Source organism: Vicia villosa, linkage group LG4 (genome assembly GCF_029867415.1).
Source record: "Vicia villosa cultivar HV-30 ecotype Madison, WI linkage group LG4, Vvil1.0, whole genome shotgun sequence".
NCBI classification, from domain to species: domain Eukaryota; kingdom Viridiplantae; phylum Streptophyta; class Magnoliopsida; order Fabales; family Fabaceae; genus Vicia; species Vicia villosa.
In genome coordinates, this window is record NC_081183.1 from 117,664,010 (window position 1) to 117,678,336 (window position 14,327).

A 14,327-nucleotide genomic window follows, 5' to 3' on the forward strand; every position below is an offset into this window, starting at 1 on the left:
TCCTTCCAGACATGTGTGATGAGCATCCTGAATCCAAGTACCATTGGTCCTTGAATTTATCTTCATCTTTTGTTGGGACCATCAACATCATCTCTTCTTCTTCTTCTTCTTCTTGCTTTGCAAGCTTTGCATCACTTTCTTGGTCCTTATTCTTTTCTGGACACTTTGTAGAATAGTGACCATACTTTTGACAATTGAAACACTGAATGTGACTCTTGTCAGGTTTTCGACCACCACATCTTCCTCTACCTGCAGCACCACATCTTTGGTTGCTTTGGTATGAGGATTTTTTTATTCGACCAGTTTCCTTCTTGCTGACTCCGACCAGTCGAATTGTTGTAGCCACCTCTACCTTTATTTCCATTCCAACTTCCTTTGCCTTTGTTTGCTGACTGAGCCTGGAAAGCCACATCACTCTTCGACTTGCTTGCTGCTCTTTCAGCCATTCGTTGTTCATGAGATTCAAACGTCCCTTGAAGTTCTTCCTTTGTCAATTTTGACAAATCCTTTGACTCTTCTATGGCTACAACCACGTGGTCGAACTTAGGGGCCAAAGGCCTCAAGATCTTTGAAACAACATCTCTTGTTGTTAACGTTTCTCCACATATCTTGATTTGATTCACTAGTTTCGTAATCCTAGTGAAGCTAGAAATCAGTTATGCTTTCACTATCTTCCATCTGAAGCAGTTCATACGTTCTTTTGTGAGTTTGTAACCTCGCCTCTTTCACCTTCTCAGCGCCTCCAAAAGATTTTTCAAGAATCTCCCAAGCTTCTTTTGCAGATTCTAAATCACTAACTTTTTTGAAGTTATCTAGACTCAGACATTGATGGATTATAAAGAGTGTTTTATAACTTTTTTTCCTTAATTCTTCGTCTTCTTCTATTTCTTCTTCTGAAGCGTCTTCTTCAAGCTCTTCTATTCCATCCTTTACAAGATCTCAAAGACCTTGACACTTGAATAGAACTTTCATCTGTTTGCACCAATTCTCATAGTTATCTACTTTCAGAATTGGTAGACTTGCTGGATAATTTCCATTCCTATAATTCACCACCATCATGATTTTCTTCTTCCTCCCTTGATCGATAAACCGAAGCTCTTGATACCAGATGTTGGAAATCCACAAATATCTATGATGAATTTCTATCAATCTTGATGCATGAGATTTTATTCACTCACACAATAACGATGAAAATAAGAAAGGAATTTTAAAGAAGAAAAGAGATTAAGGTTTCTGCAGAGTAACTCTCCGCCCACAAACTGTGGAAAACTTTGTTATTCACTTGCAACTACAAATTCTGTGAATACAATTCAATTGACTTGATTACAAAATGTTGAGGTTTAATTCCTATTTATAGATTTAGGTTAGCTTTATCCCTAAGCCAAAGCCCTAAACTATAAAAGCCCAAAATACTTATTTTGGAACTAAATCAAATCTAATCTATTTTAAATCTAAATTAAATCTAAATTAAATCTATCTAGATCTAAAACAAATCTGTGTGTAACAAACTATTCCCACACAAATAAATCTTTTTGATACTCCCTTGTCTCTGTCGAGCAACCTGCTTCGACACAAGGAATTACTTTGAACATAAACTAGTAATCTGGTATCTCATTGGGTTGATCATCAATTCAGGTTTTAAAATATTGATTGCCGTGTAAGTTGTTTAATATCGACAACATATATATCTTAATTAAACGAAAATCATTTTATTATTGAAATTATACTTTTATTTTAATATTATTAATTATATTACTACATTATAATCAATATAGGTTTTAATGAAAACAAATCATCCAAAATATATATATATATATATATATATATATATATATATATATATATATATATATATATACTTTCACTCGTCATATAAGTAAAAATAATAAAAATGTAAAAATAAAACAACACTTTTGGTTGTAATGTGTAATTAAAATTTAGAATTATAAATAAAAACACCTAAGAAATGTTTTGTTTTTTATGTTTTTAAAATTAAGAAAAATATAAAACAGTTTTGAAAAATATTTTATAAAATTGTATTATAAAACAAGTTTTTTTGTTTTTTTGAGTTTTTAAAAATTAAAAAAATTGTTTTTTATAACTAAATCAAACAGGCCTCATGTATTTATTACAAACAAAATATGTTATTTATTTGTTAAAAAGTGTCATTTGGTAAAAAAAAAAAACATAAAACTATTTGTAAAATGTATACTTTAAGTAATGATAAAACTATTTGTAAAATGTATACTTTAGGTATTGATAAAACTATTTGTAAAATGTATACTTTAAGTAATTTAATTATCAATTTGAACATAATTTATTTTTTTGTTATATTATAATTTCAATAATTAAATACGTGAAAAGGATTGATTATTATATACAATATAATTCAAACATGTAGACTTGAATTATGTACTAACTATTAATTTAATTATATTTAAATTCTAAAACTAATAAAATCTCTTTTATACTATTTTTAATATATAATTTATATAATAGTTTATTCGGTACATTTTTAAAAGTACTTTATACAATCTATTATAAATAAAGAATGGTATTATCTCTAGAGTATCTACAGATACAAATTCTAACTACAAGCTATCTTCCATTGTGAATATGGATACCCAAAAATATTCAGCTGTGAAATTTGCAATCTTACTGATTTTCATTATCATTGCATCAGGTCATAAATCATACTCCTCTAATCTCAATCTCTTTCAAATTTTAGATGAATGTATCAATTAGCAAATATCACAATAAAATATGATATAATTTTTAATGATGAATTGATGATCATTTAATGTTTATATGCATGTAGATATGTGTAAGATATCAAACGCAAGAGGTCCTATTGTCTCACTTCACTGTCACCGTGATGAAACTTGTGAAAGTCGTTATCCAAATCTTGGTTGCAAATGTGTTGAGACTTGGTGCAATTGTTCAGGAGATCATCCTCCAAAGTTAACCAACAGTTTATTACCGCCTGTGTTAACTACTTAGATAATGTGATACATGTACAGAGAATAAAAAGATGATAATACAAAATTGCATCTCAATGTATATTTATTGTTACGGTGAAATAAAATTTTATTTGATTAATAAATCCTCCAATATTTCTTAGTTGATTGATTTTGCATATAGTTTAGTTTTATGATAATAACATCACAAAAAATTAAAGAGCTACCTATAGCTATTACTATGAGTTATGTGTCATTCAAATTGAAATTCTCGTAATAAGAAAATGATATCTTCGAAACAAATAATCCACCACATACAAATACATGTATTACTTATTTTTAACTATATTAAAATTACTCCCTTGACACCTAAAATATCTGAAAACAAGATGGTGGCACTACAAGAAAATTGACTTTCGGTGACACTCAAAAAGTGTCACTAAAAGTCAATAATCTGTAGGTAAATGTCTATTGGACTTTGAGTGACACCCACACTTGGCGTCAACTTTAAGGGGGTGTAGTGTGACACCAAATTGAATGTCACAATAACTTTTAGCTACGGTTAAGTTTTTTCCTACAGTGTCACTATATACTATGCTAGTATTACAAATAATAGAAACTCTAGCTACGGATTGTTTTCTTTTTGCTGTCACTAGAACTTTAAATAATATAATCTATTATATAAAAATATAATAAATTTATAAATTCAATTTTTAATATAATTGAAAAATATTACTATTTAAATAAAAGTTACTCATTTAAAATATTTTTCATTACATTTTGAACCATGACAAAGCTAAATAACTAAAATTAAACTATTATACCATTTTTTATTAAATAAATTCAAATAGTTCAATATAGAAAGATTGGTTTCACATTATATTGATAAAAACTAATTACAAAATAAATCATATCCTTAACATCTTAGTATATATCCAACTCCATATTATTATTTTCTATATTTGAATTTTCACATAAAATAAAATAAAAATCCTTTTTTTTATATTTGTATGTTGATGTATCCATAACTTTGAAAGTCCTGCTATCTTCACTTCCATGTATCTGCATCTAAATTTTTCCTGAAATAATAAATAAATAATGATCAATATGCAAACAAAACTAAATAAACTATGCATAACAATATCCCACACCTTCTACAGAAGGATACAACTCTGTTTATATTCAAATTCAAGCTATTGACATAATGCTTTTTCAAATACTTCTTTTTCAGGTACTTCAAATACCTGCAACCAATGAGATGTTATCAAATCAAAATGAATTAGTTCAAATTAATCAACACAAGATGTTTCGAGTATAGTCCAAAATTGTTATCATAACTTCAATATAGAACAAATAAATTGCAAGGTATCATAACTTCAATATAGAACAAATAAATTGCAAGGTAAATTCAAGAAAGCACTCCTTTGGCCAACAAGATAACCTTCAATGAATTAGTTTTGGTAACACACAACAAAAAAATCTCTCACATACAATCAACATTCTACATTTCTACATTGTCAAGTATGATTACCTTTTGTTTAATAAGTATGAGATGTGTGTCTTCAATGTCTCTAGCAAATTCAAGGTTAATCTCCTTCACATGACTATATCTAGGCTACAAGAAGAAAAAATCAAACTCCATACCAAAACAGCATCAAATTTCACATAAATTGAATGAAAATTGATACCAGAGAAAGAGCAGCTATGAGGCGATTTCCAGTATTATTCAACTCACGAAAATTGAGTAACTGATTATTACAAGGAGAAGAAGAATTGATTAGTAATAGGAGAATGAAGGGAAAAGGGAAGATTGATGATGTTGGAGACTTACTTGCCATAGGGGTTGAGAAGAGAGAAGGGTGCGATAAAGGAAGGGATTAACGAGGAGGAGAGAAACGAGGTCGGGGTGAGTGAAGGGTGCGATAAAGGAAGGGATCAAGAAAGCACTCCTTTGGCTCCCACAATTTCTTCAAACCTTAAACCTTCCCAGAAAGTAACAAGAATGACGATCAACGTGTATTCTCTCACATACAATTAAAACTTACTGCCATAGGATCAATAACTCACCAACTGACATAGGATCAATATGTTCAAAATAACTTGCAGAAACTATCAAATAGCAAAGAATGAGCACTATTCCTTTGAAGTAGTTTGAAGTTCCATTCTGCATTTTGAAACAAAGTTCAAGTAAAGATTAAAAAAAAATTACAATTTTATTTTTAGTATACTTAGCAAATTAAGGAGAAGGAACTTAGCTCAGAAATCGACTTACTTGCAACATGAAGGCAACTATGATAACTGACATGAAAAGAGAAGTTGTTTCAAATGGCAGAAAATTTAAGTCCATAGGGCATCCAATCATCCATCCAACAACCACGCAAAATGGAATCTGCAGCAAGCGCGGTAATAACCATGGATATGCCATAAAATGATTAGCAGAATCACATTTGTGATAGCCGACGATTTCGATTACGTCTCTTGATAAAGTCAATGTGTTCTCTAAGAAAAATACCAAACTAAAATTAGAGACATTAAACTTCAAAAAGAGTATAAAACAAAAACATTTTTACCTTTGAAAGGGGTCAACATTAGTGTTGTTGAAAAGCACATATCTATGTGCTTGTAGCAATGTTTTTTTATCAAGAGAAACTCGAGAAACTCTTTTCCTTTTCTTCACTTAAAACCCAAAAAGATTTTTTCTCATTTCAACACTGGTTTCTTAAGGTTGCTTATTTCAACATTTTAAGGTTGCTTATTCCAACATCCACTTTTTCAACACTGGTTTCATTTCTCATTTCACTAGGAACTGAGTCCTTTCCGGCGAGCCACGGGTGTTGTAGGCACTGCTGCGCAGTTGGTCCCTTCTCGGGCACAAAATCAAGAAGAGGTAAAAGAAACTCCGAAAACTCATGAGCGTCACTCTCTGAAAACGTGTATCTTTCGATCAATAGTTTGTTCAGTGGCCAAAATTTTAGCCTTCGAATCCTTTTCAGATCACCGTGTCTGTCGAAGAAATCCTTAGATTTCGCTCCTGCAGTCGCAACCTGCAACATGCGCAAGTATAAGATTTGTCAAAGTTTGTTTCACTTTTGTTAATCACGGATCACAAAAAATAGCGATTTCTTCAAATTATTATAGCCACTATTTAACAACACTTCATACTATATAGCATATCACAGAACAATTCAAAATACGGACCTTTCGGGGCATCTTTCCAAGGAGTTCCATCATCAGAGCAAGGTGATCCTGAAACCGGCACAATGCAAAGATTGGTTATTCTAACATGCTATCTGAGGTAATCATAACTGATGTATATCCTTAACTAGCATGAGAATAACCAAAGAATGTTCGAGAATGGTTTTGAAATTTTGGTTAATTCGAGGACTATAGCGGTAGCGTTTGACACATTCAAGAATCAAAAGGATTGTTTACTCAAAAATAATTTAAACAACAATAGTATATGAACGAATGATCATACCTCATCTTCGCTAAAACCTTGTCCGACCTTGGGAGTAAATAACATATCACCAGTTGCGAGCTCAAAAGCAATACAAGCGAAAGACCACATGTCGACAGAGAACAAATAACCAGCTTGCAGTATAACTTCAGGAGCTCTGTACTGTCTTGTCTGAATTTCTTCCGCAAATGGCTTATCAGCCCAACAAGCATTTCCAAAATCTACCACTTTGCATCTAACATCAATCCCATGAATATTTCTTCTCTCAGATTTCGGAGTTTCCCTCATTCCTCCATCGAACTTCTTTGTCCAGATATTTTAGCTACTGCCCTCCTCGCTCTCCTTTTCAACTTTTTCTCAATAAGACTAGTAACCGCGCCGTTTATGTTTCCCTCTGGCCTCTCTAAAATCGGCGAGACTCCTGATCTAACAGGGTCTTTGGCAGGATCAATGGTAGAAACAAGAAGAACATCCATACGAGAGCGCTTCTTGCAATTGACACATTTAGTGCAAGGGCATAAAATTTTTCCATTTTCTGACGAATTTGCAAATGCGAAATCAAGAAAGTTTAAAATACCTCTAATGTACTCCTCTTGAGTTGCAGAGTTGTTTGATATCAAACTCTTATCCATTTGATCTCGCAACAGTAACTATGCTGAATGCTGATCTTTTTCGGAAAGGATTAAAAAAAAGTCATTAATTTCATTATCATCAGTTTGAGTGATGCCGTAAAACAAAACATAAATGAACACCAACCTCTAACTTTTTCTTCAGTTAATGCATTGAATGATGCCTGAACAAAGTTTTCAAGGTAATGAGGTTGCACAAATACTTTCACCTGTAAAGATCCATCCAACACATTATTAGATAGTCCAAATAATCAAGAATCCGATCCAAGTGAAACCAATTTTGCAATACGTAAAACATTCAGATTCAAACTACAATGTGATTCCAATGAGTAATCATAAAAAAAAATAACAACAAAAAAAAGGCAATCGAAGAGAAGCAACTTACTGTGCCTCAAAGTTTATCCCTACTAAAAATTATTATTCGTTGAATTTAAGTTTTTAACTACCTTGAAACTTTCAGTGAGACCTATTTGTTGCTGGAGATAAATAAGAAGACCTTGATATGAACTTGGAATTACTGTTTGGGAAATTATGCTCTAGTTTCTACAATCATAGGTAGCCCTCTAATTAGATAAAACAACTGAAGAATGCGTGCAGTGATCTAGTCCTTGTTACTTATTCCTTCGAATTCCTCTCTTCCTTTCCGTTCAGCATGTGCCAACTGAGTACCTATGACATCTAACTTAATTTTTTTCAACTTCTCTAATGGCTATTTTTCTTCAGGTAACTTTAGGGAGAATCTATTTTTGGAGAATCTATTAAGATCTATACTTGTATGTTTAGCAAATCATATCTCTTAACTATATAGAAGTAAAGATAAGAATAGAATTCATATTCAAACTATTACATTTGGCTTGACTAGAATAAAAATGACCAAATGAAATGGAGTAAAAGTGGGTTCTAACTTAGGATATACTTACTGAATTCAAGCCCTAAATCGAAAACTGTTCACCTCTTTCATAATCTTGACTAATACTGCAAGCATTCAACAATGATATCCATACTCCTGCAGTAGGTCTAGTACCCCGCTCAATCATATTTTGATAAGCAGACCATACTTCTTCTATATTACCATCCCGGCCTAAGATATCTATGAAGCATGCATAGTGTTGCGGTTCTGGATCAATGCCATATTTCTCCCTCAACATATTGAAACATTTTTTTCCTTCCTCCACCAACCCGGAATGATTACAAGCTGATAACACAGATAAAAAAGTCACAGAATTCGGCAACACCTCACTCCCATCTTCCCTCATATTCTGAAAGAGTTCAATAGCTTCATTTCCACACCCATTTCTTCCATACGCATCAATCATACAAGTCCATGAAATCACATCCTTTCGACGAATTCCATCAAACACTGACCTGGCAAGTGAAATCTCCCCACATTTTGCATACATGTCCAACAGTACATTACATAATTGGGAATCAAAAGTAAAACCCCGACGAACCGCAACACAATGCACCTGTTTCCCTGTAACCAAATCCAATTTCTCAGAGCAACTAACCAAAACACTAGTAAATGCAACAGCATTAGGCTTCATCAAGCTCATAACTTTAAACGCCTCCCCATATCTCCCATTTCTAATACACCCAGAAATCAACGAATTATGTATCATATCATCTTTCCAACCATTCAAACTATAAAACACAATCAAAGCATGATCAACACACCCAACACTAGAATAAAAATCAATAAGAGCAGTACTCAAAACAACCAAATCACGCCCCAACAAAACCACCAACCCATGAACCTGTCTACCAAGTTCCAAAGCCTTCAAATGACTAAAGAAGCAATGTGCAAACACAATTTCACATAGTACCAACAAGCAATATAATTTACTACTGTTTTGCCACTATTTTGATTTAAATTTCTAGGTCATAATTTGAAAATGCTGGATAAAGATATGAAACTTCAAATCAATTTTCTCATTCATGTACCGAATCTTGTACAAAATATAAAATCACCTGAACTTGAAGATATGCAACTCAGATCAGTTTTTGGTTCTAAATCCCCAACGTACTCTATATCTGAATATGAAAATGAAAGATAAAATAGATGAGTTTCAGAATTGGAAAACCATTTTTGTGATTGAAAAAGGAATCTGAAACTCACAGTGAATGAAAGATGAAAAAGGAATCTCACAGTGATTGAACCATTTTTGTCAACGATTTGTGTGAACGATTGAACATTTTCAATTTGAGGGTGAAGAACGATTCTCGATTTCAGTGTGAAGAACGATTCTCGATTTCGGGGTGAAAGAACGATTTTCGATTTCAGCGTGAAGAACGATTTTCGATTTCAGCGTGAAGAACGTTTTTGATTTAGGGTGAGGAACAGTTTTCGATTTAGGGTGAAGAACAATATTTTTAAATAAAGTTATATAAATAAAAGAGAAAAGAGTATAAATATATATATATATATATATATATATATATATATATATATATATATATATATATATATATATATATATATATATATATATATATATATATATATATATATATATATATATATATATATATATATATATATGAGGAGGGATCAAATTACACCCGAAAAGTTACACCACGAGTTACACTCGTTCAATAACTACATCTCGAATTAATATTTTTTAAATTCAACCGTTGGATTGAAACATAATATCATATAGATCATACCTATAAAGTTTGAGCTTAATCTATAATGATTTACTATATCATCAAGATATCCAAAGATTAACGTCAAAATGAGCTTTCATATAACGTTAATTTTGATGTAATTCAATGACATAGTAAATACGTGTATTTCTAGTAGTGTATGGCTTTTTTTTAGTGTGGCTTACAGCGCCATTACTTCCCTTGTAGGATTCCATGGTCAAAAGACTCATTAGGGTGGTGATCACAAGTACATCATCTCATTTTACTCCTTGTGGATTCGAAAATGTCAAAGATCTACTTAAAGTTCTTACGGATTCGAAAATGTCAAAGATCCACTTAAAGATTCATACATTGCTCAATTATATTTTTATAGGCAATTCAATTCAATATAAATATGAGCACAAGGGTACTCACCCAAATATAGTACATTAGAATGGATTTAGAAATTCCAATGTACATTGACTCCACATAAATAAATTACAATTAACAATGGATGTTGATCCAATTACATTCTACAACCATGAATGTAGTTTTGCCTTATTCAAAGCCTCCAATCACAAGTACAAAATAAAATGAAATAAGCTCCAAAAACTCAAAGGTTTTTATATATAAAAATTTTAAATAAAATAAGCGAATCTCATATGGTGACAAAATATGCTATTTAATTGTAAAAAACAATTGTAATTTAGGAAAAAAACATATTTCTAAATAATTATTACGTAAAAAAATTATTTATAACTTTCTGAAAAGTACATAAAAATATTCTTTAAAACCTATAAAATTAAAATCTCTGGGCATGTTTGAATTACTTTTTCCTTTTAGTTTTAAATTACATTTTATAAAACTATCTGATCGTACCTGATCAGAAGAATCGTCGTAGGCTGCTCGGACTGGATCTTCTAGGAAGGAGAAGGGGGGGTGTACCTGCAAGGTACTCCAATGTCAAAGTAAGTTGACGAGCAAAGGAGCGCAGGTACTAGCTAGGAATGAGTAAGAATTGAATACCTGACCCTCTAATTAAAGAGGGTATTTATAGCCCCCAGCGCTGGGCCATGATCTCGCTATTGGGTTGGATTCCCAAGCCCAACTAGGAGACTGCCAGGTTTCCTGAGCGGAAATATCGGAGGTGCGTGCATGCCCTCTGTCCTGGTTAACCGCTCCGAAGTTTAAGGGAGACGCGGTCTTTTAGGAGCCACGTGGAACAGGTGTTGCTCGGAGGGTTGAATATGAAGGAGTCCCGCGCGGAGCAGGGTCCTCGGCGCCGAAGGCGTTCGCGGGGTCGTCAGTGCCGAGGACGTCGGTGTCATATGCTCGGACATCTTATCTGCGTAGGAGGGCCGTAGAGGAACGTGGGCCTCTGAGGTTTATTGGGCCGAAAATCATAGTGGGCCTTACCTTGGCCCAGTCCAGAACAGGAGCCCCCCAAGTCGGAGTTTTCTGGTCAAGAAGCTGTGACTTTACCTGATGCTCGGACCGGGGAGATGCTCGATGAGATGGCTCCTCGTCAACCAGATGTGCTCGGAGGAACGGCCTGTGGAGGGATGAAACGTCGCGCGTGGGAGACACGCGCTGACGTGGCATAGGTAATGATGGCCTAGGGTCTAGGAGGCGGCGCTTGTCAGGAGAAACGACGCTTCGCCTTCCGAGCCCTCTCCCTATAAAAGGGGGCAAATCCTCTCATTTGGAAGTTTCACTCTCTCCGTTTACCTGCTCGGCATCAGACAGGCGTTCCTCGGAAGATACTCTTCCAGATTGTTCACCATATCGAGAAGCTCATCCGGTCATCGTCATCATGTCTTCCCGTAAGTCCGCTTCCCTCTTCGTTGCTTTATTCTTTTCCGTAGGGTTTGTGTGCTTTATTTTCGCGGTCGTCGTCGTAGACGTAGGCTGGAATCAACGAGCGATCGTTGTTTCCTCCTCGGGTTATCCAGGCGATGCCCGGGGTTAGTATGGGTCGGAGGACCAGATGATGTGCCGTTGGGCCATCGTGCTTGTTCGGATGATTTTTCGTTGTCATGTCGCGTCATTTCGCGAGTCCTCGGCTGACGGGCGTCTTTCCTCGATGGGGGTTTAGCCGGGGGCTTCGCCGCTCCTGCTCTACCCTTTCGCTTGTATTGCGGTGGAAGGGTGGATTTGATGAACTGTCGAATTCACTTTCTCCCTTCTGCATGCAGGTGAATCTGATTCGAGCGCTAGCTCGGAGTCCGGCTCGGGATCTGATTCGTCGTGGAGTAGCGAGTCGGATGCCTCAACGGCCACAAGTTCAGACGTCGAGATCACCGAGGATCAAAATGTGCCCTCTCTGGCTGATAACGGCCATGTTGATTCTCCCGGCCCGGACGCCGAGGGAGGGGTCTCTCCAATGCCCTTGTTTAGTTACGAGTGCACGGTTGCGGCCGACTGGATAGCCGAGGAAGCCTTAACGGTCACTTCCAGATACACTGAGTCTCTAGATGGGGTCTTTACAGAAATCGAGGTTTTGAGAGAGGGCGAAGCGCCGAATTACCAAGTGACGTGCCCGTCTCAAGACGAGCGCGTATGCTCTCGGTTCAACGGGGATGGCTTTGCGATGTACGAGTACGTGTTCAAGGAGCTCGGCTTCCGACTGCCCTTCTCCGACTTTCAGAAATCGATGATGGCGTTTCTAAACCTGGCGCCGTCCCAATTGCATCCCAATGCTTTTGCTTTTATGCGAGCATTCGAGATTGTCTGTGATTATTTGGGTATTGGTGCCACGACCGCATTGTTCGGCCGGTGCTTTCGTGTTCAAAGACAGGCGGCAGACGGGCGGTATGGTTGGGTCTCGTTCAAGAATGCCGAGCGGAAGCTCTTCGGGATGTATACTGACTCTGTGAAAGGCTTCAAGGATCGGTACTTTGTCGTTCGTCCGCTCAGCCCGGCGGCTTACCACGACGTGTCGGATACCGTGGTCCTTCGTGACGCCGACGGGGAGTTAGTGAGGGGTGAGGACGGGCAGGTAGCAAGGGAATTCTGTACGAGGTTCCCGTTTTTCTGGTGGAAAGGTCACTTTTCGTCTCCCCCTAAACATTACGTTTGGGAAGATGGGGACCTGGACGAGCAAGACGCAGAGTCCTATTCGGTCCTATGCAAATATGTGGACAGCTTTACTATGTCCCGGTGGGTGACGAGGAATGGGAGTCCCGTATTGGACGAGAATGGTGTGCCGGTTGTGGAGCAGCGGCCTATTAATACTAAGGCTTTGCTATCTTGTCGGACTCCCGAGGAGACTCGGGCGTTGTTAGGTCGTGTCCCTTCGCTCTGCTTTTCTTTTTCTGCCATGTGTTTTTGCTAACTTGTTTTACTTTTTCTTCGCAGATGCTATGCCGGAGAAGGAGGAGGCGATCCTGAAGATGGCTCTGGATGCGAAGAAGAATCAAAAGAAGAAGGGTCGGAGTGCTGGTGCCGGGGAGCATTCCGCCTCGGCAGGTTCTCCTCGGGTGAACGTAGATGAGCCGTCTCCCAAGAGAGGACGCCACGAGCCGTCGCACCTGGGTCCCGAGCGGGCCTTTGTATTGCCTCCCTGCTATAAGGATGGAGGCTACTTTGAGAAGTTCCCCCTGGCCATCGCTCCGGACGAAGCTCGTCGGATTGGTGAAATGGACTCCCCGTTACTTCAGAAACAGCTGGCGTGCGATAGTGCCGCCGTGATGAGGGTTTTGGGAATGGCTCAGGTGTTAGCCGCTGGTGGTTCGGGCTCGGCCGAGGCCGTGAAGAAGGCAGAAGCGGCCAAGAAGGTTGCCGAGGAGAAGATGAAAGTCATGGAGACGGACCGTAAGGAGCTGAAGAAGAAGATCGACTTGGCTCTGAAGCAGAGGGACGGGGAGATTGCGGAGTTGAAGAAAAAACTCGCCGACTCTCAGCTTGATTGGGCTCCTTCGGCGGACGAGTCCCCGGACGTGGCTGTGTTGAAGTCCAGGGTTGAGTTCGTGGAGAAGATTGAGAGCCTGAAGATAAGCTTGGCCGATATGGCTGAAGTTGGGTTCGAGCGTGCTATTCATCAATTGCGGCTTCTGAACCCAGGTTTGAAGGAGGAGAATATCGGCCTTTCTTCGAAGATCGTGGACGGTGTGCTGGTGCCCGAATCTCCTGGGAGTGACGAGTAGACAGGGTGACCCCGGGCCTGCGTGCCTGTATTCTTCGGCCTGCGTGCCGTTTTCTCTTTTGTTGGATAATGCTCGGATTACTTTTGGGGGCCTGCGTGCCCGTCATTTTGTTTGTAACTTTTGGACATCGCCGGCCAGTTGGTCGGCAATTTTTAATGTTACATGATTTTGCTTGCTTATATCTGTTTATCTACACTTTCGGCGTTATCGTTGTATGCTTGTTTTTTTTTTTTTGATAACTTTCCTGCTGTGCTCGTATGACGAGGTATTTCCTCTATACTTAGAGTATTTTACGATTGTTTTAGGTAACTGATGACTTGTGCTCGGATATGCCGGAGAGTCACCTGTATACTTGTGATATTAGTGGTTTTGTGGACTATGCTCGGCCTAGATTGATTGCCCGGGCGTGTTGAGTACGGGCCGGGTGCGCAGAGCAGGTATGCGCTTTTAGCGAGTGCGAGACCGCGGTTGTGGCCAAGCGTTCGCGGCGTGAACGATCCCATCGCGAGCTGGGGTT

At 37.4% G+C, this 14,327-nt stretch overlaps 1 protein-coding gene and 1 pseudogene across 1 annotated transcript; both read right to left on the reverse strand.

Moving 5' to 3' along the window:
* Positions 1 to 3,761: 3,761 nt before the first annotated feature.
* Positions 3,762 to 9,410, reverse strand: LOC131595102 (uncharacterized; annotated as a pseudogene).
* Positions 7,976 to 11,449, reverse strand: LOC131597730 (pentatricopeptide repeat-containing protein At5g66500, mitochondrial-like). The gene is made up of 2 exons (XM_058870405.1): positions 11,394 to 11,449; positions 7,976 to 8,828 (listed from the first exon to the last, which is right to left on the reverse strand). The coding sequence occupies exons 1-2, from the start codon at positions 11,447 to 11,449 to the stop codon at positions 7,976 to 7,978; spliced, it is 909 nt and encodes a 302-aa protein (XP_058726388.1).
* Between the last annotated feature and the right edge of the window lie 2,878 nt (positions 11,450 to 14,327).